At 35.5% G+C, this 26,500-nt stretch overlaps 1 protein-coding gene across 2 annotated transcripts; it reads right to left on the reverse strand.

Moving 5' to 3' along the window:
- Positions 1-803: 803 nt before the first annotated feature.
- LOC138328789 (E3 ubiquitin-protein ligase SHPRH-like) lies at positions 804-26,475 on the reverse strand. 2 transcript variants are annotated; one of them, XM_069275530.1, is made up of 32 exons: positions 26,346-26,475; positions 23,813-24,355; positions 21,817-22,027; positions 21,105-21,332; positions 20,815-20,893; positions 19,927-20,080; positions 18,180-19,559; positions 17,735-17,842; positions 17,229-17,355; positions 16,766-16,845; positions 15,949-15,993; positions 15,586-15,664; positions 14,951-15,114; positions 14,450-14,557; positions 14,253-14,318; positions 13,656-13,738; positions 13,273-13,399; positions 12,255-12,431; positions 11,751-11,858; positions 11,238-11,386; positions 10,487-10,660; positions 9,955-10,023; positions 9,503-9,621; positions 8,891-8,961; positions 7,852-7,995; positions 7,336-7,437; positions 6,964-7,035; positions 6,468-6,662; positions 5,771-5,863; positions 4,158-4,241; positions 3,536-3,714; positions 804-3,259 (listed from the first exon to the last, which is right to left on the reverse strand). In XM_069275530.1, exons 2-32 carry the CDS (start codon positions 24,332-24,334, stop codon positions 2,287-2,289), a joined length of 6,270 nt encoding a protein of 2,089 aa, XP_069131631.1. In that variant the 5' UTR covers positions 24,335-24,355; positions 26,346-26,475; the 3' UTR covers positions 804-2,286. The 2 variants fall into 2 exon arrangements, with proteins under 2 accessions (XP_069131631.1, XP_069131636.1); XM_069275535.1 differs by lacking the exon at positions 804-3,259 and having other exon boundaries at positions 4,158-4,216.
- Between the last annotated feature and the right edge of the window lie 25 nt (positions 26,476-26,500).

Here is a 26,500-nt window from a genome sequence, read left to right on the forward strand (position 1 = left end):
TATTCAGTGTATATATATTTTGTTATGGCAATTGAGTGGATTATCTCCCCTGCATGGATTGTTGTATAAAAATAACTTAAAATTATTTGAAAGCTTGAGCTATATAGCTATAAATAATTTTATAGACAATATAATTTCAAGCTGAAAAACAAATCTTGTAGAAATAACCTAACATGCAATTCCTATTCTGTAATATTTGTTGCACACATCTGCAGTCTTATTTTGAAAACACAAACTTACCAGTATTTATTTATAATTCAAACTTATGTACAGTGTATATTTACAAGCTATAATTGTTTGCTTTGTTTGTTAGTTATTCAGTATATATATATTTTGTTATGGCATTTGAGTGGATTATCTCCCCTGCATGGATTGTTGTATAAAAATAACTTCAAATCATACATATTTCCTCAGATTTTAAACAACCATTTCTGTATAACTATGAGATAAAATTATGATTTTGTTCTCATCCAAAACATGAAAGCAGATGCTTGTAAGTAAATTAAGCCTAAAAAAATAGCTGGCCTCTACGTTATGGTATAAATTTTATATTATCTATCTTGGCAGATAAAATCTCATAGTATTCAAAGATTCTGAAGAGAGAAAGTGCATGGGTAACCAAAGGGTTAACTTGTATGTTCATTGATCATTCAAATTGATAAAAACACATGGTGAAAATTGAATTATTGACCTCCATAGAACAGACTGTTGAAAGTAATTGTGTTTTATCAAGTAGTGTTACATTCTTGTGTTGATAGTCTTCTATGCATGTATTCTCTTTAAAGTAGACACAACTTAAAATATTTAAATCATTTTAATAATATTTTTTTATTTATTCTTCATATTCAAAACAATTTAAAATTCAAACAGTAAAATAAACAAAAATTTATAGTTCTTTTCCAAACCCATGTTGATAGGCGAGTCTTTTACTTGATTAATTAATTTACAAATTGTGATAATTAAACTGATACATTTAGTAAGAGAACTGCCTTTTCACTGGAGCAAAATCATTTGTGAAAATGTCACTCAGACTCCAAATTTCATTGCTTGAAATTTGAAGGCAGTCTGTCATGGTTTAATTTTAAAAATATTGATTGACCTTTTGTGTAACGTACATTTTGTAAATCAAAACACCAACAAACATTATAAGCTAAGACTTAACAATTCTTTAACAAAACTAGATACTGGTCCCTCTGGTTCCTGCAATAAATTTAAATAGGATACAAGATGAACAAACACAAAAATAGAATAAAAAAGAGAAACATTATCACAATAGAAAACTTGAATACTAGTACCAGGTATTAAGTTGACACATAAAGAAAATAGAGTATTTACTCACAAAATAGACCCTCTTTCATCTGAATTCAAATAAAAAAAGAACATCTTAAAATAAATTTATCTGAAGTCCCTGTTTAATTAACTTATATACTTATAGCTGGTATACATATAGGATGATTGGGTTATTCTGGGATAAGTATACACAACGAGTAACATTAACAACTTTAGTAAGATGTACTCATTGTGGAATCATAGGCTTATAAAAACATTCCTGAATACAGGCTATGTTTAAAATATAAATCAAGTTTCCAGCACTATTCAATGGTAATTAAAACACATGAAAACATCACTAAATTGAAAATGACATTCATACCCGCTTTTATCGAAACAGAAAGTGGTTCTATTATCACAGAATTATGTAAAGTGTATCCAAAACCGACAAAACCTGGATATATAACCTGGAACAACCTGATCCTACATCAAGAAGTATAAACATGTATAAAGTTGTTCTAGGCTACAGTGGAACTATTGATGCTGTTCAATCTAGCTGTAAAATACAAGTCATAAGGATCCCATTAACATCAAACACAATAACTATATCAAGAACTTAATGGTATTGTTCTGTCTAATCCTAAACTAATCCTGGCCTTTGCTATAACCTAGACAAGACTAGCCACAACATGGTAAGACCTGAATAGGACTAGTCTCAATAATGCCCATGCCTTTGTCATTGTCTTTACTCCGACAAAAATCAGACTGGCCTTCGAGCTTCTAGGATTCAGTCTTCATATACAGACCAGGATCAGGCTATAGCCACTAAAGCTAAGACCACCATGGTTCTAGTCTTCACACATTCCATGATTAGACTTATAGTCACCAGGACCTGCCCGAGTCCTATACTCTTCATACAGTTTAGGATTAGACAAGTCACCAATACCTGCCTTGGTCTTCGTATGTACTAGAATACAGGATGATACAAACTGTCTATAATGTAAGATCAGACTTGTCCTAAGGACCTGATATATCACTAGGACCAGCCTCAGATTCTGGCTGTCCTTCTGAATTATCTGTAAGTATACTATGGGAGTCGTCTGTTATATCTTCTATGACCTGTAAGTCATTCTTTATTTCCTTCTCATCATTGTCAAATGTCAGATCAACTACTGCTTCGGATCCCTCACTGATGATAATTTGATGTTGTCCCTGTTGACAATGTTCTGAACGAGTTCGGTGATTAATTTCTTCCCTGCCTGCTGCTTCCATGGAAGTCAGATCCACAATTTGTGATTTCCATTCATCCCCCAAAACCATAGCTTCCTCAACCACCTCTGAATCAACATCTATCACCTCTGGGTTTGTTATAGTGTTGTTGATTGGTCGAGAACTATCCTCATCAATTATAACAGGCTCATTTATTGGTCTCTCATCACTGTGATCAGAATTATCCGTGTCCTCATCAGATGAGGGACCGTATAGATCATAACACATATTATAAGAGTCTACCGATTCCTCTCCTGAACTCAACACACATGCTTCTTCTGACGACGAGTCTTCAATCACACATACATCTGACGATTTCTTATTCTGACCAGTGATCTCCCCTGTGTCACCATTCTGACCAGTTATCTCCCCTATGTCACCATTCTGACCAGATACTTCACCCGACGTGCCTTCTGTACTTGTATCCTCTACAGACTGACTTACAACCTCGACAGTTGGGCCCTCTACAACAATGTCCTGGGCTTGACCAGTATCCTGAGTATCACCATCATCGAGAACATCCTGACTGTCTCCAGATTCTATAGAGTTACCTGCCCCTGAGTTTTCCTCATCATCGTGTAACAAAGATGTTAGATGACCAATGGTAAGCACATTCTCCTCCGTATTATGACTTGAGGGCACATCTTCAATTGTTTTTATCACTGAGTAGATCTTCTCCTCAATAGTACCACGGATTAGAAAGCGATGGACTTCAGTTTTTCTGAAATACAGAAGCAATATGTTTCTTTTGAATACTGATACAAAACATATTTTATAATGAATTAATTATTAAATAGAGGAAAAAATATCTTATTATGTCTATAATCGTCAGCATTAAGTAGTTTTGTAGATGGTGAAGCTAACTAATTTGATAAAAATAATAAATGTGAGTGGTTCTGACTACCTCTTGGTATCTATTAACAGAAAACCTCTTTTCGTACCATGGCCTTGACTGACCTGTCCTGTGGACACTGACTAGGACATGATGAAGTATTACCTTGTCTGTCCTATTCGGTGAACTCGCCCTATAGCCTGGAGTTCCTGAGCTGGGTTGAGGATCGGCTCCACTAGGAGGACGTAGGTGGCTTCAATGAGGTTCAGGCCATTAGAGCCAGACTGTATTGGGAGTAGAAGTGCTGTCACATCTTCTTCTTCACGGAATGAAGTCAGTTGATTCTATATGAAAAAGGTAAACTGGTTGTTATTAGTATAAGATGCAGGTCTAAGAAGAATATAAATATCCAAATTCAAAAACCTTTATGATAATTGCACTGTTGCCTGAAAAGTAAGACCATAGCCTTACTCTTGAGACTTTGTCATGGACAAGATATTTAGGCAAAGGTAGGAATTTCATCAAAGAGGCAAATTGAATCAATGTATGATAACAATTTTTAGTAATAATGACCTTGATCTTTGACCTTCAAATTTGAAAGCAATCTCAACCAAATAATTTTGGCAAGGGAACAGGATTGATTGTGTGGTAAACTCTCTGTGAACAGAGATGCTGATACCAACATACATTGATACATCTATGTTGTTTATACGAAGCAGCTGGTGCCATATTAACAAACACTGTTCCTCAACTTGTCCAAGGGTCACATGATTGTTGTGGTACTAACCTGGAATTTGCCTGTGTAGAGAGTGCGGTGTGTAATGCTGTTTTCTTCTAAAGCTTCAGCTATAATACCAAGCACACTCTTCCACTGAATTCAAATGAAAGGTTGTCATCAATAAATACATCTAAAACACACTGATGATGTTGCGCTGTACAAATGATAGGCTTGCAAGTGGTATTACAAACTGGTTTGGCTTGGTATGGTATGATTATTTGAATGTTCTATTCACAGTTAGGGTCAGAAATGAATGTGTTTCAGGGGTGGAAGAAAGACAGAGTTAGGGTCAAAAAATGAGTGTGTTTCAGGGGTGGAGGAAAGAAAGAGTTAGGGTCAGAAATGAGTGTGTTTCAGGGGTGGAAGAAAGACAGAGATAGGGTCAGAAATGAGTGTGTTTCAGGGGTGGAAGAAAGACAGACAAAGATAGGGTCAGAAAGGAGTGTTTCAGGGATGTTTTAGGGGGGAGAAGACGTGAAAGTGTTCAGGGTGGAAGAAAGTGAGTGTGTTTCAGGGGTGGAAGAAAGAAATGAGTGTGTTTCAGGGGTTGAAGAAAGACAGAGTTAGGGTCAGAAATGAATGTGTTTCAGGGGTGGAAGAAAGACAGAGTTAGGGTCAGAAATGAATGTGTTTCAGGGGTGGAAGAAAGACAGAGTAGGGTCAGAAAGGAGTGTGTTTCAGGGTGGAAGAAAGACAGAGATAGGGTCAGAAATGAGTGTGTTTCAGGGGTGGAAGAAAGACAGAGTTAGGGTCAGAAAGAGTGTGTTTCAGGGGTGAAGAAAGACAGAGATAGGGTCAGAAATGAGTGTGTTTCAGGGGGAAGAAAGACAGAGATAGGGTCAGAAAGGAGTTTGTTTCAGGGGTGGAAGAAAGACAGAGTTAGGGTCAGAAAGAGTGTGTTTCAGGGTGGAAGAAAGACAGAGATAGGGTCAGAAAGGAGTTTGTTTCAGGGGTGGAAGGAAGACAGAGATAGGGTCAGAAATGAGTGTGTTTCAGGGGTGGAAGAAAGACAGAGTTAGGGTCAGAAAGGAGTGTGTTTCAGGGGTGGAAGAAAGACAGAGATAGGGTCAGAAATGAGTGTGTTTCAGGGGTGGAAGAAAGACAGAGATAGGGTCAGAAAGGAGTGTGTTTCAGGGGTGGAAGAAAGACAGAGTTAGGGTCAGAAATGAGTGTGTTTCAGGGGTGGAAGAAAGACAGAGTTAGGGTCAGAAATGAGTGTGTTTCAGGGGTGGAAGAAAGACAGAGTTAGGGTCAGAAAGGAGTGTGTTTCAGGGGTGGAAGAAAGACAGAGTTAGGGTCAGAAATGAGTGTGTTTCAGGGGTGGAAGAAAGACAGAGTTAGGGTCAGAAATGAGTGTGTTTCAGGGGTGGAAGAAAGACAGAGATAGGGTCAGAAAGGAGTGTGTTTCAGGGGTGGAAGAAAGACAGAGTTAGGGTCAGAAATGAGTGTGTTTCAGGGGTGGAAGAAAGACAGAGTTAGGGTCAGAAAGGAGTGTGTTTCAGGGGTGGAAGAAAGACAGAGTTAGGGTCAGAAATGAGTGTGTTTCAGGGGTGGAAAAAAGCTAGAGTTATGCCTGAGAACAGGAGGACATTGAAATGAAGTATCTATTATCAGATACTTACACTGGAGAATACCAGGACCTTGGCTGTAGGGTCATTCTTTTGGATACCAAGCATACATCTAACAACAGATTCTATCTTGATGGAGTAGCTGCCCTGGAATAACAAATAATGTCTTAGTAAAGCATATGAGTGACATGACATCAAGAAAACGAGGCACAAGGACGTAAACGGTCATCTGACTACCTTGGCAACAGCTGTATAGGAAATTAATTAGATATGGTGTCATGGTGGCCATCTCCGATTTGAGATCAACCCGATATGTAACAATTCATTTCAGGCAAGTTTCTGTCAAATTGCACCAACAGATGTCGCACGACACACGTCGTCTCAAACTTTTAATGTATTTATACACAACAGACATCAGGTTTTACAATACATATATGTACTAAGAAGTTTGTGGATGCGTAATTACAGTAAAGTCTGTCATAGCAACCACCTCTGTACAACAACCACCTGCTTAATAAGACTACTTTCTTAAGGGTAACATATACATAAATTTAACACAGTTTATTAACCTGTGCATAAAGACCACATGGCTATAAAGACCTTTTTTCTTGACTTTTACTGGAGTGTGTTTAACAGATTAGTTTGATTCCAAAGTCAGGACAAGTTAACCTGTGTACCACATGGATATAATAACCATTTATCTTTGTTTTTTAATGGAGTGGTCTTAATAGGCAGGTTTGAGTGTACATACCTTAACTCTGACCCCGTCCACTCCTTCACTATCTGGTGCCACCTTAGTGCTGACATACGATATGTCACTGATAAAGTTGAGCTGACGACATACAGCACATTTGAGGCGTCGGTTGTTATTACCAAAGCTGTACTTGACAACCATCACACGTATACACTCGATACAGTAACAGTGGCCGCACTGGACCACACTCCACTGGAAACACATCAACAGCAATGGCCTCACACGAATGATAGAATTGTAGCATTTTATAAAAAGATGATATATCAATTATAATTACTGATACCAATGATAGAGAGCGCATTGATACTTTTTGAAAGTTTCAGATTTATGTCTATAAAAAGCTGGATTTTGCAGAAAATTTATTGTGATAAAACTTGTTACACATGTGTCTTATGAAATTGCCATGTAAATGTGCAGAATTTCCATATTAAAACAAGATGTACAAGATAGGACCTTACAATGTACACAGATAACAGGAGATCAAGTATGTTACCTCTTTTCCAAGTTCTCGCTGACAGATTGGACAGGGTTCAGGGTTTATTCCTTCTTCATTATCAACCTGATTCTGTGAAGAAGAAACAGTAATAATTACATTGACAGTAGAAAGTAATACCCAATGAAAATCAGGTATAAACCAATGCTTGCATAATGCTTACACATTACAAGATGCTACTGCAAAATACTAAATTAGGTCTGAATGGATGACTGCAAAATGTAATTATGCAGCAAACTGATAGCAAATCTGCATTATACATCTATACAACTGTTTTATTCAACAGATTTAATAGGGATATAGAAGCCAAGCATTAAATGATAAGACCTTTTCTCCTCTTTCCATTGAAAACATGGGACCACAAATGTTTACCTTTGCCAGGTTCTTCAGATAGAAAAGCTGACCAACTTTCTTTCGTAATTCATTCGTCGCTACAATTTTCTCAGTACGAAGTTTCAATTTCTGCTGCTCAAGCTGAGAATAAAAGTTTATAGAATGACAAATATGTAATCTAACATAATGGCTAAATGTATTTTACTAATACAATATCTCATTATGCCTGTAATTATGTTCATCTTTAGCCATTCAATCTAATGTAAGGCTGGTTATATTCGTAGGTATGAGAATTTTGTGAGTTTGTGTGACATTATTGGTACTTTGATCGAGAAAATAAAAAAAAACCGCTCAAATTTAATTTTTCTCTTTCACTTAAAATCACAGAAACTTCGACTCACATAAGTAACAGCTGTACAGTAATGTAATTTGCACATTTTACCTATATAATGTATACAGACATTATAATAAAGAACTCCCATTAACACAATGTACACATACATGTATAATTATGTGTGATATTGAATACACCAATATGTAGAATTTAAGACTTACGTCAGCAGGCTCAAGAACATTAAGCTGTGTGGTATTTGGTACATCTTCGTCAGGAAGACGCAGCCTCAATCTGGTTGTGGCCATCTCCAGTTCATCTAACGCCTGGAACTGCTCATGCTTTGAAATCCAGACTGACCGCAGATTCTACATCAGAATCCACAGAAGTTTTAACTGACTGTACACATTTGATAAATAAAATACATGTAGCTCTTAATGCAATCCAAAATCATATGGCTTTTCCTGAATGCTTTTTTGGGTCGTTAAAGGGCCCTATTTTTACATGAAATTATTTCATAATTAAAGATGCTCCACCGCTGACGAATGGTATTTTTTCACTATCAAAAACAGGAGCAGACAATTTAGTATTTTTCTTCAATTATAAAAGTTACTTACTTTAGACCATTACCACCATTGAAAAGTTTGAGCTTGTAATTTTATTTCAAGTTAAAAATATAAAAAATAATTAATTGCATCCCGAAAAAATTCCGTGCCACTATATCCTATATGGAATGAAGTACTGATTGCGCATGCACCAAAGGCGAAGTAAATTATTTTATATTATTTTTTGTGTTAATTATACATATATATACACAATTAAACACCAATTATTGTTCAAATGATGAATATCATTTATGCTCTGTCGGCGGTGGAGCATCTTTCAGCCAAATTCCTCAAATTTGCAGTTTACTCCTGGAATTTCTCTTAATATAACCATTTTCTTTCAAAACTAGAGAGAAAACCCCACATACCATAAAGTAAACCTTCTTGATATTGTATTGAAATAGAAATCATGAAGAAAGTTGGTTTTTATGGGAGAAGACTTATATAGGCTTGCCTGTTGTCTGATCCCTTTGTTATTAATAAAATATGTTGAAATGAAATCTGGTTTACTGAATTGCACTTGGTCTAGATATTCTATAGAAAAAAAACAAGCTTTTATCTCTGGAACAAACAATATTCATCACATGACATGTACACCTTCCTTTACATTAGTGAAACCACTGAAATCAATACTATGCAGTAACCTATATCAACTTACCTTGAACTCCTTCTTGAGAGCGTCCATCAATTTGATGTGTGTACCACCAAACTCTACCAGGTCATGTCCAACTGTGAAAACAATACATACCAAAATTAAATCAAGTATTAAAATAAAAGATATCTGCATATCCGGGTTAGTATCGTAGCCTCTCAACAAAGTTGACTGAAAACCAGAATGCTACGAAAATTTGTTTTGTACAGTCTGATCTTCGATCTTTCTACAAATCCACTGCCATTTTTGTTTTGTATATCATCTATTTGGACCAAAAGTTCCCGATCAAAGGACCAGTTACATGGTAAAAATTGTCTGCCCGACTATAAAGTTGCTGGTCACAGGCAGACGGACAGGCGTTTATTTCGAACTCGGCTATTTCGGCTGTCAGGGAAAAACCATTATGCATCTTGACATTTTCATCAGCATATACATATGTGTCAAAGATGATACTCCTTAGAAATCTACTGAAATGTCATTTCCTATATGTCATATCATTTTTACATTGTTGGGACTGAAGGACTGAAAGATATAATATGACTGTGTTTCAAACAAATTACAGGTACCGTAAAGATTGTATATTATAAAATACATTGTCTATCAGTTGATCTGCTGTACCTTTGTAGAGCTTAGCAAAGCTGAGGATGGCCTTGAGTGATTTTTCCAGCTCACTGTCAGCCCAGGTTCCCTGTCTCTTTGTGGTACTCGGATGGTCCCCTTCAATTATGGCCGTCGGCCTGAAGTACAAATATACTTTTGTAAAGACTAATGAAATCTTTTACCTTAAGTACTATTATGTTAGATACAGCTGTATCAGTAAGCTTTTAAATGATTTAATTTAAGCTTTGTTTATTTTTTCATAAATTATAGAACTTATAAGCATAGAGAAAGTTGTACTCTTACAGAATCACTACAGGCTATTTGTGTTTTATCTATTTCGACAAAAAAAACCAACATGTGTAGGATTACAATTTACGATGAAGATGTAAAAGTATAGATTCTTAAGTATACTGGCAGTCACAAAAAAAACCAAAACACACAAAGTGTTTTAATTAGATGTCTATGCTTACTTCTGAGTGAATGAAAACAACTTGGATTCATATTCCTCAAAAAGCTTGTCAACAAGGCACAACTGGCAGCTATAGGATGAAAAGGATGAACACTCTCAATAAGTGTTTTTATTACAGTCATTTCATTTCACTTCATAAGTTATCACACTAGATGATTACCAGGTTTGCAGTAACTGCACACAAGATATTTCAAGATATTCTGTATTTGCATATTACAGAGTTATCTGTACTTGCCTGTAGGTATTGATTGTAATGTCATGTGTTAGTGAGCGTAATTCATATTTTTCTGAAAAATGAATACCTACCCGCAAGGGAGTTAACTCTGTAATTTGCAGAGATGGTTTACTTTATCTTATTTGAACATGAAAATATTTTTGTGAAATATTGTCATTGCATGACATATGAAATAGGATTAATGTTATATCTAAAATTTTGTATGTTTTCAGAGATGTGACTTAACAGAAACTTCTCAAAACAAATCACTGTTTCTAACAAAAATTAAATACATTAAAGACTGTATTGGTTTTTATACCTCTTGAGTACCTCTCCCACAGGTCGAAGACAACACTCCACAGACCTATTCAACATGTCTTGGTTCACAGGCTCACACAGCTTTCCGATCCCTTGTAATAGTTTCTCATGTGCAGATTCCAGGGCAACAAGTTTGCCATGTATAGCTAGCTCCAATCCTCTAGAACCTTGGAAACTGTTGGAAACATTTACATATAACACCATCTACTTTACAAATACTGGTAGCAAAACAAGATATTCTAGCCGGATCTTGGTATCCACCAATGATACCAATCAAATAGTAAATTTGTTCTTCTTTTCATTTCGTCTTAGTAACCCCCAAACATTAAATAGCAAATTAAGGGGCCTTCATATATTTTTAAGTTTGAAGATCAATACTGCTCATATAATTACATCCTCATGAGCAGTTGAAGAAGTTCCCAAGATTGGTATCTCTAAGCCAAGTTGTTTTTCTGACTTGTACAAAAGGGAACAATATATATCGGCCAATACAAGGGAGGCCTGCAAAGGATACTTGAGAAATAACTATTCAGTAAACAATAATTCTTTATTAACAGACTATGCTGACAGAGCGCTGATATTAATCGCTGAGACAAAACCCAGTACCTAATTATAAGGCAAAGTCATGTAGGCATTAAATCGGTAACTACATTTGTAACTATTAACAGATATATCAATATCAAAGCATCATCAAAGATGATCAGTATCAGTTGTCAAAGAAAGACTTAGACCATGAATGTATTCAGACTTACAGACGGGCCATTGAAATAGTAGGGTTGTTATGGTTGTCAACATAGTCTCTGAGGAGTTCACTCTTCACCATTTCCACCAGGATTTCATCTGTCTGTCTCGCCTCGGCAATCTTTATGACTTCTAGCCACCACTCCAGTCCATCAGACAACTGAAGAAATATAAAAATCAATATAGAGTGTAAAGTCGTAATGTATAAAGACAGCGCTATTAAATGCCAACTACCAACTAATAAGCCATCAAAAGTTCAAAACAATGTAAACAGTCTATACATGTATACCAAATACTGTTGAAACTCAAAAACTTGACCTTGTATTTTGTTGGTCGGGACCAAACTACATGCTATATTATGGTTCAACCAACTTTCAGATGATGATTTTCTTTCCTTATTGAAGTTGTTCTATTAAGCCTTGAAAATTATCAAAGTATCCTTATTCCTGAACACAACCATTTTTGATGACTCTACATTGGTAAACTTTGGTTATTTAAGTGTCAAGAAACTTTGTTAAACATACCTCAGCTCTAAACTCAGCCATGCTCTGCTGTGTTGGCATCAATGCACTTTGGCTCGTTGTCACTTTCGCTTCAGCCTTAGTCATATAATTGTTTTTAAGGTCTTCAGCCTAGAATAACCAGTATTGAAAAAAACTGAATATAACTTTACATCATATGAAAGCATTACAATAGAAAATCATCTGATGAAATGACACTGAACTAAAATAGGTTGTATAACTTTATTACAGACAGGCATCATTCTCGGTTATATACATTCTATACATTATGAAATGAATATTACAGATTTATTTACCTTTGTAGGTATGTACTGCTTGTTACATCTTGTATTTGTAAATATCAGACAAAATGACATGAGTTTGGCAAAGTAATCATCCCACTCTCATTACCTAACTGCAAGGGTAGATAACTCTGCAGTTTGCAAAGACAGAATTGATAAAATAAAAGAACAACAAACACTTGATTCATCCTCCTAGATGATGCGACACACTTCATGTTTGACCTACCTGTCCTTTGAGCTGATCATCCCTGAGAGTTGGGGCGACACCCTCTGGTTTGAGGGACAGGATCTCGTTGAGGTTGTAGAGGGTGTGTAAGAGTTGTAGTTTGTCTGTCCTCAGGTATTCTTTATGTTCCTCCACAGACCACAGCACCTCACGGTACGTTTCCACTGCCTCTTTATACTGTAACAAAATATACTAACATGTAACACTTTTTTTTCAACGGTCAGTGTCAATCACTAACTCAAAATGACATAGTATTGTATCAGTCACCATCACCAAAGCAAAAAATATCTGTCAAACATAGTCACCATCACCAAAACAAGAAATATCTGTCAAACATAGTCATCATCACCAAAACAAGACATATCTGTCAAACATAGTCACCATCACCAAAACAAGACATATCTGTCAAACATAGTCACCATCACCAAAACAAGAAATATCTGTCAAACATATCAATCACCATCACCAAAAAAAAATATCTGTCAAACATAGTCACCATCACCAAAACAAGAATATGTCATAGTCAAACAAAGCAGTCACCATCACCAAAACAAGACATATCTGTCAAACATAGTCACCATCACCAAAACAAGAAATATCTGTCAAACATAGTCACCATCACCAAAACAAGAAATATCTGTCAAACATAGTCACCATCACCAAAACAAGAAATATCTGTCAAACATAGTCACCATCACCAAAACAAGACATATCTGTCAAACATAGTCACCATCACCAAACCAAGAAATATCTGACAAACATAGTCACCATCACCGAACCAAGAAAATATGCTACTCAGGCTTTGCATATAACAGTCTTATCTGCCCTTGCAGGAAAACATCATTTATGACTTTCTTTAATAGTTCGAGAGTTTGAGAGCCAAAATTACATCATCATTTACTTTGGAAAATAAGGCAGTAATGAATATCCATCCATTTATTGTTCATACACTGTTACATGCAAATACCACAAATTTAGGTACAAGATAACATAGTCTAAAAGATATTTTATGTCATACCTCTTCCTTTATGATATGGAGACCAGCCGTTCCGTTGATAGCTGCAACTAGTTGACGGTGGGACTCTTCACATTCCAGCTGAGCCTTCTTGGTGAGGGATTCCAACAGCTCCTCCATTGTCATAGTGCTTTAATACACAATGGTAAAATTATATCCAGATTTCCTTCATTAACAAACTATTTAATACAAATACAATAACAAGTATTGATTATCTATAACGTCACTGTTCAAAATTGGAGAGGTCAATATCATATTGTGGAGAGCTATTGCGGTAAAAGTGTTTAATCTTTGACTGTATTTCAGTTTCAATATATAATAAATATCTACACAAAATAAATCTCACAGAGAAAAATGAGCATATCCAAGATATATAGATGACTTACTTTTTCTGTAGAGGGATGAATTCACCACGGACAGCCTGGGGATGACAACAGGCTTGTCTTAACTTCAGCAATGGTGACAACAGCTGTAAAACATAACGCTCCATGTTAATATGAACAAGTATTAAGGTAGATATTGAAACTGCGTACCAGTGTTTGTAGGTAAAAGACGTTTTAAATTAGTTAAAAGGTGATAGGCAAATCATATGAAGACGATGCTCCGCCAAGAAAATTTAAGTAGAAAAAATAGAAAATAATTCACTAAAAAAACTATACAATACATATAGTTATCAATGGAAAGTAAAGGGAAGACAGGGAGATTGTGCTACTGTTTTTACTACAATGAAGCCCTGTTAGAGTGACTCCCAGAGAAATAGGGGCATATGCAAGAATCATGTAAGCCCCAAATACTGTATTGTATTTGTCAGGGCAATTACATGGGTAATTTTGAATGCACAGCCAAAAGAAGTACATAATCATCAATGAAATTAAGATGTTTGTTTTCAATTTTCAATGCAGTTTTAAACCTAAAGTTCATTCTCTATAGATCAATGTTTGCTGATTCTATACAGTATAGTAAATGAAGAGCTGAATATATACCTGGCTAACAGTGTGTCTGTCTAAACTGCTCAACTTGGTACTCAGGTCGGTCCATTTGCTGTAACTCTGAAACAACATGAATCTATCAAAATGAAAGACAATGTCAACAAATTCTTATTTCTGAAATAATTCATATTTGGAAATTTGCAAGAGTAAACATTTATACTTAGAACATGAGACTGTAATATTGTCATTACCCGTCTAGCCACTGTGGCACACTCATTATACTGTCGTCGGTAGAAGTGATCCTCAACGGGTGAAAAGGTCAACCAATGGACGTGTTCTGATTGGGAAGGTATGTTGATCTGAAAGTAAGAAATGATGGTCAAGTAAGCCAATAGAGATGTTCTTTAATTCTAACCTAAAACTCATTAAAATATTGACAACTATAGTCAGTGAGACAAAATCTACCAACAAGATAATTAAGGTACCATAGTAAGCTAACGTTATAACATCTTATAACGCATACTGGTAACACCCATCTTTCAGAACCTGTCATTCTGATATTTGTGTTATCCTGTAACTAACAGTAAAGGGCTGCCACTACAGCAATGCTAGGAGTAATGATTTCTGGTATGTAGGAAATGTTTGATCATTTATTTCTGTACTAAGGGTTGTTAACTCTGCATATGCAACCTGTACATGTATACAACACTGACCAAAACATCAGAAACATATAGAGTACACTGTTTTCGTACCTGATCCAGTACATCCTTTTTAGCATTACGCCACAGCACACAAGAGAGAACAGTCTGAAGAGGTTTTGGGTTGCCATGGCAATAAGGGTCATACAGCAAGGTCATCCACCAATGTTTTACCCAGTAAGGGTCCAATCCCAGAAACAGCAGTAGCCCGTACACATCTGTAAGTCAGGGAAATATGATAACAGCTGTTACTTTTTTATCACCCATCCATACAGAAAATGGAAAAACCATGAGATTTCTTCTACATGTTTTAAACATAAACTCTTTGTTCAGTACTAAAACAAACAAAATGACAGAACTTGAAATACATATTACATGTTGAAAAGTTGCATATGTAATATCAAACTTTTCATCTAAAATATTCTACCAAATCAATATGATTGTTGTGCTGAAACAGACATTAATGGAAGTGTAGCATATGTCATAATATTAAAGACAAGAATTTTTATAGAATATTATGGGAAAATTCAAAACATAATCTGTATTTTTCTTTTATCTTGATACTAACATATTAATAGTTTGGTGTGCTGAATTGTTGCTATTGTACCAAGCACAAACTAAAGCCAAATTATGACAACATCCATAACATCCTAATTTAGGACAGATACCTCTGGCATGACTATAAGTACCTGATACACTTTTCTGAATAGGAGTCCCTGTCACACACCACCTGTTAACAGCACTCAAACGAAGAGCCATCTCAGCAGTCTGGGAAACAGAATATGTTTACAAGATATCATACACTTTGATTTTAAATATTGGCGTGATGGTAGGTAAGTGCAATTACAATATTAACTACTGACATCAGCATCACACAAGAAATGCACTTCAAAGCACAATCATACTGAAGTGCTAAATGTATTGCAGAAAAATTCTAACTAAGATTACCACTAAAATATGTATGTTTACAGTACATATACAGTACAGTATATGATTACTGGTACTGTCCAATTGTCAATACCGTACATTTTACTTGTATAACACAGACTTACCTTACTGGTGGTGGCCTCAACCATCTGGGCCTCGTCAAGACAAACCTGTCAAAACAAACAATAAATGATACTTTAGTTTTGTTGATGTTATTTAACTTTCAAGTAAGAGCTAGGGCCATTTACAGATGTGCTCATTTTGATGAAGAGGGAAGTTGAAGTACCAAAAGAAAAACCATCGACCTTTGGTCAGTGCTTCTGTAGAACCTGAACCACAAGGATTTCAAACTTGTAACCCAGAGTTGTAGAATGTCATAACAACTTGACCATTATGACTAATATAATATACATAACTTTATTTCAGAAAAGAAGTTATTGAAAAACATGTATATATCAAAGAAGCCCAATTACAGTGATATTCAAAATTCCAATCCAACATGGATATAGTCAATGATATCCAGCGCTTTATTCAGATAAAATGCTTAGCTCTTTTATCCTCACACCTCAGTGGTGGCCGAGTGGTTAAGATGTCTCAACATATAACTCCAAGCCCTCTACCTGGTTCGTGAGTTTGAATCCCATGTGTGACAGTTGCCAAGTACTGACCGCTGGTCAGAGGTTTTTCTCTGGGTACTCCAGCTTTCCTCCACCAACAAACCTGGCATGTCCTTATATGAACCTGGCTGTTACCGGTAATAGGACATTAAACTAATTAAACCCAAATTCACATGTTAGTCTCCCAACAGTCAGTCTATTTGTTTTTTATTCTATCACCAACTCATAGAGATGGTCTGTATGGAATATGATCAATATCCATTGCTTGATTTCAGAGAAGAAATCAAGGTTCAAAATAGCAAAATTGACCCCAAGGATTACTCACTCTCCACCATTCAACTGCTGTCATAGGACTCGGTGTGGCCATGAATCTCTTTGGATTGCGGAACCTTCTTGTAGTGTCACCTAAAATATGAATTACATTGTATATTGACTGACATCTTCTATCTTATCATATCATACAAATTTGAAAAAAAAAAATCATAGAAAAGTATTGCATGTGAGGCTTAATTTCTTAATAGCTTAAACTATTCTAAATCTGTACTGTTGTACGTGTATGATATGATTAGTATCAAACAAGTTGCACATTTATACTATATACCACAGAATTTAGCAATTATTGTCTTAGTGTTTTTATGCTACATATAGTATTGTTTAATCAAACAAACGAAAACATGAAACAAACTAGAAATAACTCCTCCTTCATATGAAAATAAATATAGGACATTGACATAGAAGAGATATGTGGCTCATTGAAGACAGATATTGATCTGAAGAAATCTACTTACTATTCGAGTGAGGCAGGTCAACATAGTCAATCTCCTTCCGTAGAGTTTCATAAGTAGTGATGACAATGTCCTGATTGGCTAAGGTACGAGGCTGAATAAATCCCAGCTTGTTCACACCTGTGTAAACCTGTAGCAAAATCTTAGTTATTATCATTGTCTTAGGAATATGTTGACTTTGGTCAAATTCTCAAAAATATTAATAAAACTGATCAATATATGAAAAGTACATATTTCTGAGAAAACATTTCCTTAATCTGAATTCAACAATATCATCAGCTAATGATTGAAAACATTACCTACATGAGTAAATACCTTTCATTGATTACAAAGACAGCTAAAGTATATAGAACTAATTCTATCAGGCAAATAAAAGACAACCAATATTTCAAACAAAGACATTCCTTACACAGAAATAAATGTGTATTTGATATCAAAATGGATTCAATAAAGGCAAAGTTCTTGTCTTTAACCACAAAATAAATGTCTTAAATATAGAAGTTACTTACAAATACTTTCAATGACTGGCTGCGAATGTGTTTTAAGATTTCATCAACCCACTGATGACAGATCGATGAAGGGGAGATAATCAGGGTGGCTCCAGACTTGATCGGCGGCTATACAAGCAAACAAAATTTCTCAATAAAGTATCTTAGTCGCTAAACATCACCATGATATTGGAGTTTAAACCTAGTCAAATGGATATAAAATGAAATAATCATTAAAACATGCTTTCTCGATAATGCATCACCTGAAAAGCCTTCATAGCACAAGTGATCTGAATGGAGTTTATTCTGGTGAGTTTTCAAGTAGATTTCATGAATGAATGTAACTAATTGATTGAAGGCTTAAAATGACTTGCTTATAAGCATGCTATACATGTTGTACACCACTCTAGTCATTGGGACCAAACATATTTCATCTTTTTAATTAGATGTTAAATAACATACTTACAGCTGACACATGACAGTGAGGACAGCGGAAGTTTCCCCTGAGTGGATCTTCGAGATCGTAGTGGACACACTCTGCATGCTGCTGTAAGCCACAATCCACACACTGTACAGAATGGCGCATTTTACCACTTCCGGCTGTCTTTGCCCCACAGATACACTCAAAGAAATTATGACGCTTAATTGGACCTTCTGAAGAAAAATGGTACTTAGGCTTGAATGAAGATTGCTCAACGATTTCCACAAATCGTGATGGCACTCCACATCTTTTTGTTGATTGATTGGTCTGCTTCTTAACACTTTTACTTTCCTTTGTTGCTTTACAAGTTTTTCCTTCGTTGTTGGCCTCTGCTTGCTTTATTTTTACAGATTTCTTTTTCTTTTTATTGCCTTTAGGAACCTGTGGTTCTTGAGGATCCTCTTTGCAAGATTCATTGTTTACCTCACCGTTTTCAACCACAGCTCCATCTTCCACACCTTCTACAGAACTATCTCCTAAATCTACAATGCAGAAATGAGATGAGCGACGAGGCTTTTTCTTCGTGGTCCATTTCTTACGTCTTCGTTTCTTCACTACTTTTTTCTTTTTCTGACTACCTGTCTCTGTTGGAAGACTGTCTTCTTCCATTGACTGATTTTCAGCCTCTTCAACACGACTTTGTTCTCCAGGCTGAATTTCTTCCATATCTTCACCATTCATTTCTGATATTTTCTTAGTGCCACCGGTAACCTCTCCATTGACCTTGAGTCTTGTGCTATCGTCATAACCTTCACCTTTGACCTGTAGGTCACCATGACCAGAATTACTTGTGTCCATGTTACTATCTTTGATGTCTTTGTTAAGCAGATCGTTGGAAACAACTTTTTCGATTTCTTTTGGGGAAGATATTTTACAGTTGTTAGCTAAATCTGATGTTCCCTGATCCATACACTTCACTCGACTTTCTTCTTTTAATGGTCCATTTCTTACATGTTCCCCCTCTTCTTTTCCATCTTCCTGCTTTTGCTCAACTTTTCCATCCTCCATTTGTATCTCCTCTTCTTTCTTGTCCTCTAGCTGCACATCCTCAACTGCACATTGTCCATTCTCAAACTGTCTGCCTTCATCTTGTACATCATCCATTTCTTCATTCTTTATCTTTCTGTTTTCTATACTTCCGTCCTTTGTCTGTCCATCACTGTTATTACCATGGAGATCTTCCTCGACACATCTTCCAGTACTATTGTCAACTCGATCAACCTTATCTTCTGGTAGGGCGTCAACATGTATACATTTTGTATCTTCAGCTACAGGAAGTGTACTTTGTGATTTACACATAACTTTCACATGAACATATTTAACATCAATAAGTCTACCATTCCCATCATTTTCAATTTTCATTTCCTGAAATAGAAAAAAAAAACCCACTTGTTTACATGTACACACCAGTATGTATCAACTTCAGGTAAATGATGTCACTATGAGAAATAGATAAGTAAAACTTTTAGCTGAATTTATTGATTAAATAACAAATTATTATCAATAATTCACTGAAATAAAATATGTTTACTGAATTTAGAACTGTGGTATCTTTGAAAATGCCCCAGAATTATAAAATCAGTCTTCATTTGCATTTTTAGTGTGGTCATAGCCAATCACAGATTGGATGTTATAAAAGATTTAAGTCTTAAATTGTTTCATGACTCTGCATGGAGTCCCTTTTCATTTGAAACATTCTTTTCTGTCTTTACTTTAGGTCCAGTGTACCAACCTTGAGTGTGGGTAGTTTGGGAGGTGACTCTATGACAGGACTCTTGTGTAGTAAGATACAGGCCAGGACTTCTACGGTCTTACCCAGGCCCATCTCATCAGCCAGAATCCCACCAAGAGGGACAGCCAATCTCTTTTGACACTCCTTTGTTAAACTGAAAAAACATAAATAAACATACAATATTTCATACTATAAATCAACTTTCCATCATGTTTATGTGATACTTTTGCTAATTTTGTGATAAAGAAAACCCTTGGAAGTGAATTCATCATCGTTATATTCCAAGGATTACCATCGCAGTCGTAATATTCACCACTAGACTTTTTCATATCAAAACTGAAGGCTCTTTATGTGACAACAGATAAGCAGATTATTTCATACTGTGATGTGTATACTTCAAAAGAATTGGATAATAGTCCTCTGTATCACTTTGAAGCTGGGTATCACTTTCTGTATTCTTCAAAGGAAGTCTCTGCAGGCTTGTGATTAGTCAGGTTTTTTTCTCCTGAACTGACTTTAGTTTTACTATGACATAGCCCAAGGGTAGGTACATGTATAATGACAGTGAACCATTGGAATATCAAGGATGATGGAATTTAGTCTCTGTGAAAAAATATATCCCTCGTCTATATTGAAAGAGAATGATTCGGTTCAATCTTTATTATGCTTTGAATCAAAAATTGTGAAATTTAATAGCCACACTATTTCAGCTCTTTTCACCATTCTGTCAATCATAATTATTCTGGTGTTCATTAGACTACTCCATGTTTTTAAATCAGAAATATGAACAACATTAAAAAGTTAAATGACATGGGTTTATACATTTTCAATTCATACAAAATCATTATACCTTATTAAAAATATATTACATTGTTTTTGACATCTTACCTTCCTAAGTATTTATTGTAAAATAATGTGCTGCCATCTATTGTCTTGACTTCATCATACAACATGTGGAGGGGTAACTCTGTAATGATATATCCATAATACAATTTGATCTTCTTATAGACACCATGAGTTATGAGTAATATTAACTCATAACTCAAAAGAATTCATTACACCTTGTCTCAAAAATCCATGAGTAATGTTAAATCACATAGTCATTAAAATAGTGACATTTATGACATAACAAACAGTATTATGTTAAGATTATAGACACCCTGTTTAGTAGTTCTAACCTGTATTTAACGATGAATTATCTGTAGCTTGACCTTGGCTGACCTTGAACCCTTCCCGAGTCAGCATCCATGACACACCCTTTCTCTGGTATGGTCGAAGGCAGGGAATAAGACTTGGGTGCTGAACCTCTACATCCACAGTTGTCTCCTCTTGGTCATGTGTTGTCTTGATAGCAGTGTACAGGTTTTCAATGTCATGCTTCTTGCAACAGATTCCTTGATAATTTTCTAAAACAGCAACAATTTCAGACATCAAAATATTGCATTATGAAAAAATACTGTCAACAAATAAATGGATTAATTCAAATATATTCAATTTCTGCTCTTGGATGCATGGGATGAAAGAAGATATCAATTAACACCATTTAAAATCATATTAATTTACCTGCTCACCCATTAAATTCCATACTGTAATCAACTTTTCAACCCGTTGAATTAGCAGTATTCAAACATGCCTATCAGTAGTGAATTGGTTCATCCTTTCCATATATAAGCTACATTATTTGAGAACCCATCTCATATATCATTAAGGTTGCTAAAAGCTTCAAGTGTAAAGAAAAGTATTGACCAAAAAAATGAGAAATGGAATACTAAAATCAGAAAGGAATTTAGGTGCATTACTACAGAGTTTGATTAACTTTATAGATGGCATATAAAATTCTGCTGGTAACTGTATACAGAAGACATGTAAACAAGAGTATCGAGTGCTTACCAAGGGGAGATAATCCATAGAAGTGGGACATGATCAACTTCAGAAGAATGTTGATTTTCTTCATGTTTACATGCTCACTTGGGAATTTAGGGTTATACAGCAATGCCTCTCTAGCGTGAATGGTCAGTTCAAACCTTAATGTAGCAGGGTCAAACTGCCCAATGGTCACCACAACCATCTTTGTATTATACATGTCTAATGCTGCCAGCACCTGCAAGTATAATGACAATTTATATGAACATAGCTATAGTTGTGAAATAAAATACACCAAAATTATTAATTGGAACATATGCTAGAGAAACATTCAGATAAATCACACAGTAAACATTAGGAGTTCAGCTCTGTATAAAGACCACCTGATCAATTGGACCACTTTCTGGTGTCCCAGATGGTCAACTGACCTATGTATAAAAGCCCACATGGCTTATAGACAGTTTTGAATGTATACAGTGTATATATGTGTACTTAACAAGAGGCACAAGAGGCCTTGACGGTCACTTGAGTGCTGATATAGAAAGAGCATATTGCAAAGTTGGTTCAAATCTGTAAAAAGTGTTTACAAATTGGAATAAACTTTAAAGTTGAACCTTCGTATTAGAATTTTTATTTTTTGTTTTTCATTTTGATAGTTAGTGTATTATGTTACCAAACCTTATGCTTAAAATTCCTATTTGCTTTGCCAACGTTTTAAACAACAAAACCAAACTAGAAAACAGTCAGTGTCAGTGATTTTATAAATATCACTTTTTAATCTATGAAGATTATTGATTCCATCAAACCTGTGAACTCAGAAAAAGATTTTTGAAATTTTAACCATTTTGACCAATTTTGAACGTGAGACCCCAGGGTCATATAAATGATATTTCAGGCTAATAATTCTAACCCAGTTTGACTAATTTCCTATGAAAATAAGCAAATTATGTCCATAAATGTGTTTTTCCTATATAAACTATAATAAACTTGACCCCCCTCCTCAGGGGGAAACACGAGACCCCAGGGTCATATAATTCACAATTTTTGTAAAGAACCTTAAGACCTTTCCATCTATGAAGAGTATTTCATTCTATCAGTTTCAGTTCTGGCCTATTTGACCCCTTTTGACCCCGCCCCTCAGGCCCCTGGGGGTCAGTCATGTAAATTTGTTAATAGGTTTCAATAGCCATTTCATAGGGATATTTCTGACAACAATTGACTAATTTCCTATTATAAATGACCAAATAATGCTCCAAAATGTGTTTTCCCTATATAAACTATAGTAAACTTAATCCCCTCCCCAGGGGGAAACCTGAGACCCCAGGGTCATATAATTCACAATTTTTGTAGAGGGACTTGAGACCTTTCTATCTTTAGAAGAGTATTTGATTTTACCACATCTGTGAGTGGAGAAGAAGATTTTTGAAGTTTGACCTATTTGACCCCTTTTGGCCCCACCCCTCAGGCCCCTGGGGGTGTGAGACCCCAGGGTCATATAATTCACAATTTTCGTAAAGGACCTCAAGACCTTTCAATCTATGAAGAGTATTTGATTCTACCATTTCTGGAATTTCAGAAGAAGATTTTTGAAGTTTTAGCCTATTGACCCCTTTTGGCCCCACCTCTCAGGCCCCTGGGGGGCTGGGACCATATAATTTACAATTTTTTGTTGGCCTTTGGCTATGGAAGGTTTCTGCAAAATTTCAACTAATTTGGTTCAGCACTTTTGGAGAAGAAGTTGAAAAAGTAATTATAAATTGTTTATCGTCATACGACGCACGACGACGGACAAAAGGTGATTAGAAAAGGTCACTTGAGTCTTCGTCTCAGGTGACCTAATAAAATGTTATGTAACTACCCATTATAGCTTTTGTCTTGAATATGTGGTGGATGATATGCAAGAGACATTCAGAGATCTGATTGAATGACTATCTTTTTTGAAAATTAAGTTTAAATTTAAAAACTGGACTAAAACACATTTGAAATAAATGTACTTATAGAACTATTCAACTAAGGTACTTACATTAATTGGAATGTTTATATCCACACACCAATAGTTCAGCTTCACTGCCATGGATGAATTTTCCTCGTTTTCACCCTCTTCAATGTACAGCATACTTTTTCCTGCCACCTCACTGACATAAAGCCAGATCTCCTTGTGACCATTGGGTTGACATTCCTCTGACTTGCGGAGCAGTTCAATATTAAAAACACCAAGTTTTGTGTGCCACTCATTCTCCTTAAATGGCAAAGATGACATCAGCTGAATGGAATATGAACAGTATGTCATGTTGTCTTCAAACATTTCTCGTGTTTGCTGTGTTGAGAATTCTGGTTGTTGTTCCATGTTGATTGTGTCTGTTACTTTTCTCTGCGAAGATCCTTGTAATTGTTGTGCCTCATTCAAGATGCTAGGGTCATTGTCATCCAGTACAGTAAGAGACCCCTCTGGCTCCGGACTTACTCCATCAAACATGTTCCATTCCAGACAACGACGTTTGTCCTCTGATGCCCTCTGTGGAGCACCCTGCTTCCGCTTACCCATTGTGTTCTGCTATCAGTTCTCCTGTCAATGTTGATCCAAATTTAAATATAACTAGTTTCTTAAAGCATCAAGTAGAAAACTATAGTATTCCATGTTAAATTTACCTTCATCAACTAGCATTCATTAGTCATCGCCTGTCTGACACCAAAATACACTAATATGTGACAATAAATCTAGTAAAAATTCTGTTAACCTGAAGTAGATCTGACTACCTTATTGGATCTCAGCCCCATTGGAAGCATTAAAGTATGTTTATACTTTATATATGTTATTATATAAGAGATCAGGGAGCAGACTTTGCCATGTGCATACTTTCCTGTAGTTAGTTTATTTGTTTAAGGCAAGTCCATGCTTCTCCTTCCTGGCTCCCCAGTGGATGCCAGGCAGTCACAGGTTTCTCTATCACTGGCCTTTGATGGTGTGGTTATTATTATAATATTGGCACTTTTGCCCCCTAGGTGATGGAAATTAGGGGAAGAGGAACCAGAGGATCTATTTCTAAGTATGCACTTGAGTGGCAGTGATCACATCAACCAAAAACCAATCAATGTGGGTCACATGGTCTGACATCACTACATTGCCTAGCTAGTACACTGACCAATCCTGGGATTGTACTCCATGGGAGTTCCATATAGGTGGGGTTATTATCATCTAATCAAGGTCCCTTCTGTATAAATATATTGAATGCACTTTCTGGGCACATTAATTTCAGGTTTTATGTCAAGACTATAGTAATATGAGACCCACTCCCTTATCATTATGCTTACAGTAAGATTTTTTTTTTTTTTTGTACATACTTCAAATAGTAATATAATTATAGGCAACTGCTCTATGGCCCAAGGTTTCAAGTCTGCAATCCTGTGAAAGGTGGAGGGTTAATTTGTGGTAGCTCAATGTAAAAGGCTCACTTCCTTTACGAAACAAAAAATTTAGTTTCTAAAAACAACAATAACATAAGAAAATGTCTATTGATGGCCTAAGATGAGGTTACAACACAAAATAAATGCAAGATTCTCAGCGTAATCTATGTTAACATTGAAGAATGTAATTTTGCTGTTTTGCCATCTGGCGCATGCAATGATTGTCAAGTAACGCATAATAATAAGGACGACTGCGGGAAACGTAAGACGACCCGCGTTATGAATTAATTTTGATAAAATTGTTCAGAAGGTGATGATGAGTGTAGTATTAACGGTAAGCTTATGCCTTTTCTGACTCTACAAAATTATCAATCTCGCTTTAAGTTCCCATTTTCAAAATTAAAAGCCGTTTTGGAAAGGTAGTGGGCCTTTAACAAGTGGAATTTCGGAATCTCGACTTTTTGCTGAATTCGCCAAAATCTATTTTCGGGCATTAGGTCATTTTAAAAACCTAAATATAGCTACACATGTTAAGCATATAAAAATGGCTTAATTATTTGCATATGCATGAATATGCACATATTTTGCATATGCATGCATATGTATATAATATATATCATAAACAATCTCAAATTAATTGACAATAGTGTATCTAAAAATTATTTAAATATTTGTTACAGTTAAACATACCATTAATATACCATACAGTAAATACTAAATATTGCATCTTCTAAATAATCATACAATGTATTAAAATTCTACTTTCACCACCTGCTACAGTAATTCACCAACACTTCCATACTACTTAATACATATCATGTTTTCCAAGATATCTTATGGTAAAATTATTTTCCTCAATAAAACATTTTCTTTTAATTTAAAAAAAAAATGCTACACTAACTTTTAAAAAAAATCTCTAAGAAAATTTTAATCAAAGTTAAAAACTTTATTCTTTCACATCCATCAAATTAAAATAAATAGAACAGAAAATAATATTTACCACTGTTAGGCCTACCAGGCTTAGACCTAAAACGGGTGACTAGGCCTACTTTGACAATCTCAAACAGAAGTTTAACAAGCGATGCATTTGTTAACATTACTTTTAAAATGTTCTTTGGTGTGCATACTAACTAATAGAAAACATGCCTTACCTCGATATATGTTCTAGAGTGTCCAAAATCAACAGTTATTGACATATCCTTACAGAATCATCTTTTTACGTCTTACTTCATTTTGCGAGGGTTAATATAAATTACGCACCTGCCAGTCAAGTTTATCCGAAAAAATACATATATATTTTTACATT

The sequence above is a fragment of the Argopecten irradians genome, chromosome 1, assembly GCF_041381155.1.
Source record: "Argopecten irradians isolate NY chromosome 1, Ai_NY, whole genome shotgun sequence".
NCBI classification, from domain to species: Eukaryota; Metazoa; Mollusca; class Bivalvia; order Pectinida; family Pectinidae; genus Argopecten; species Argopecten irradians.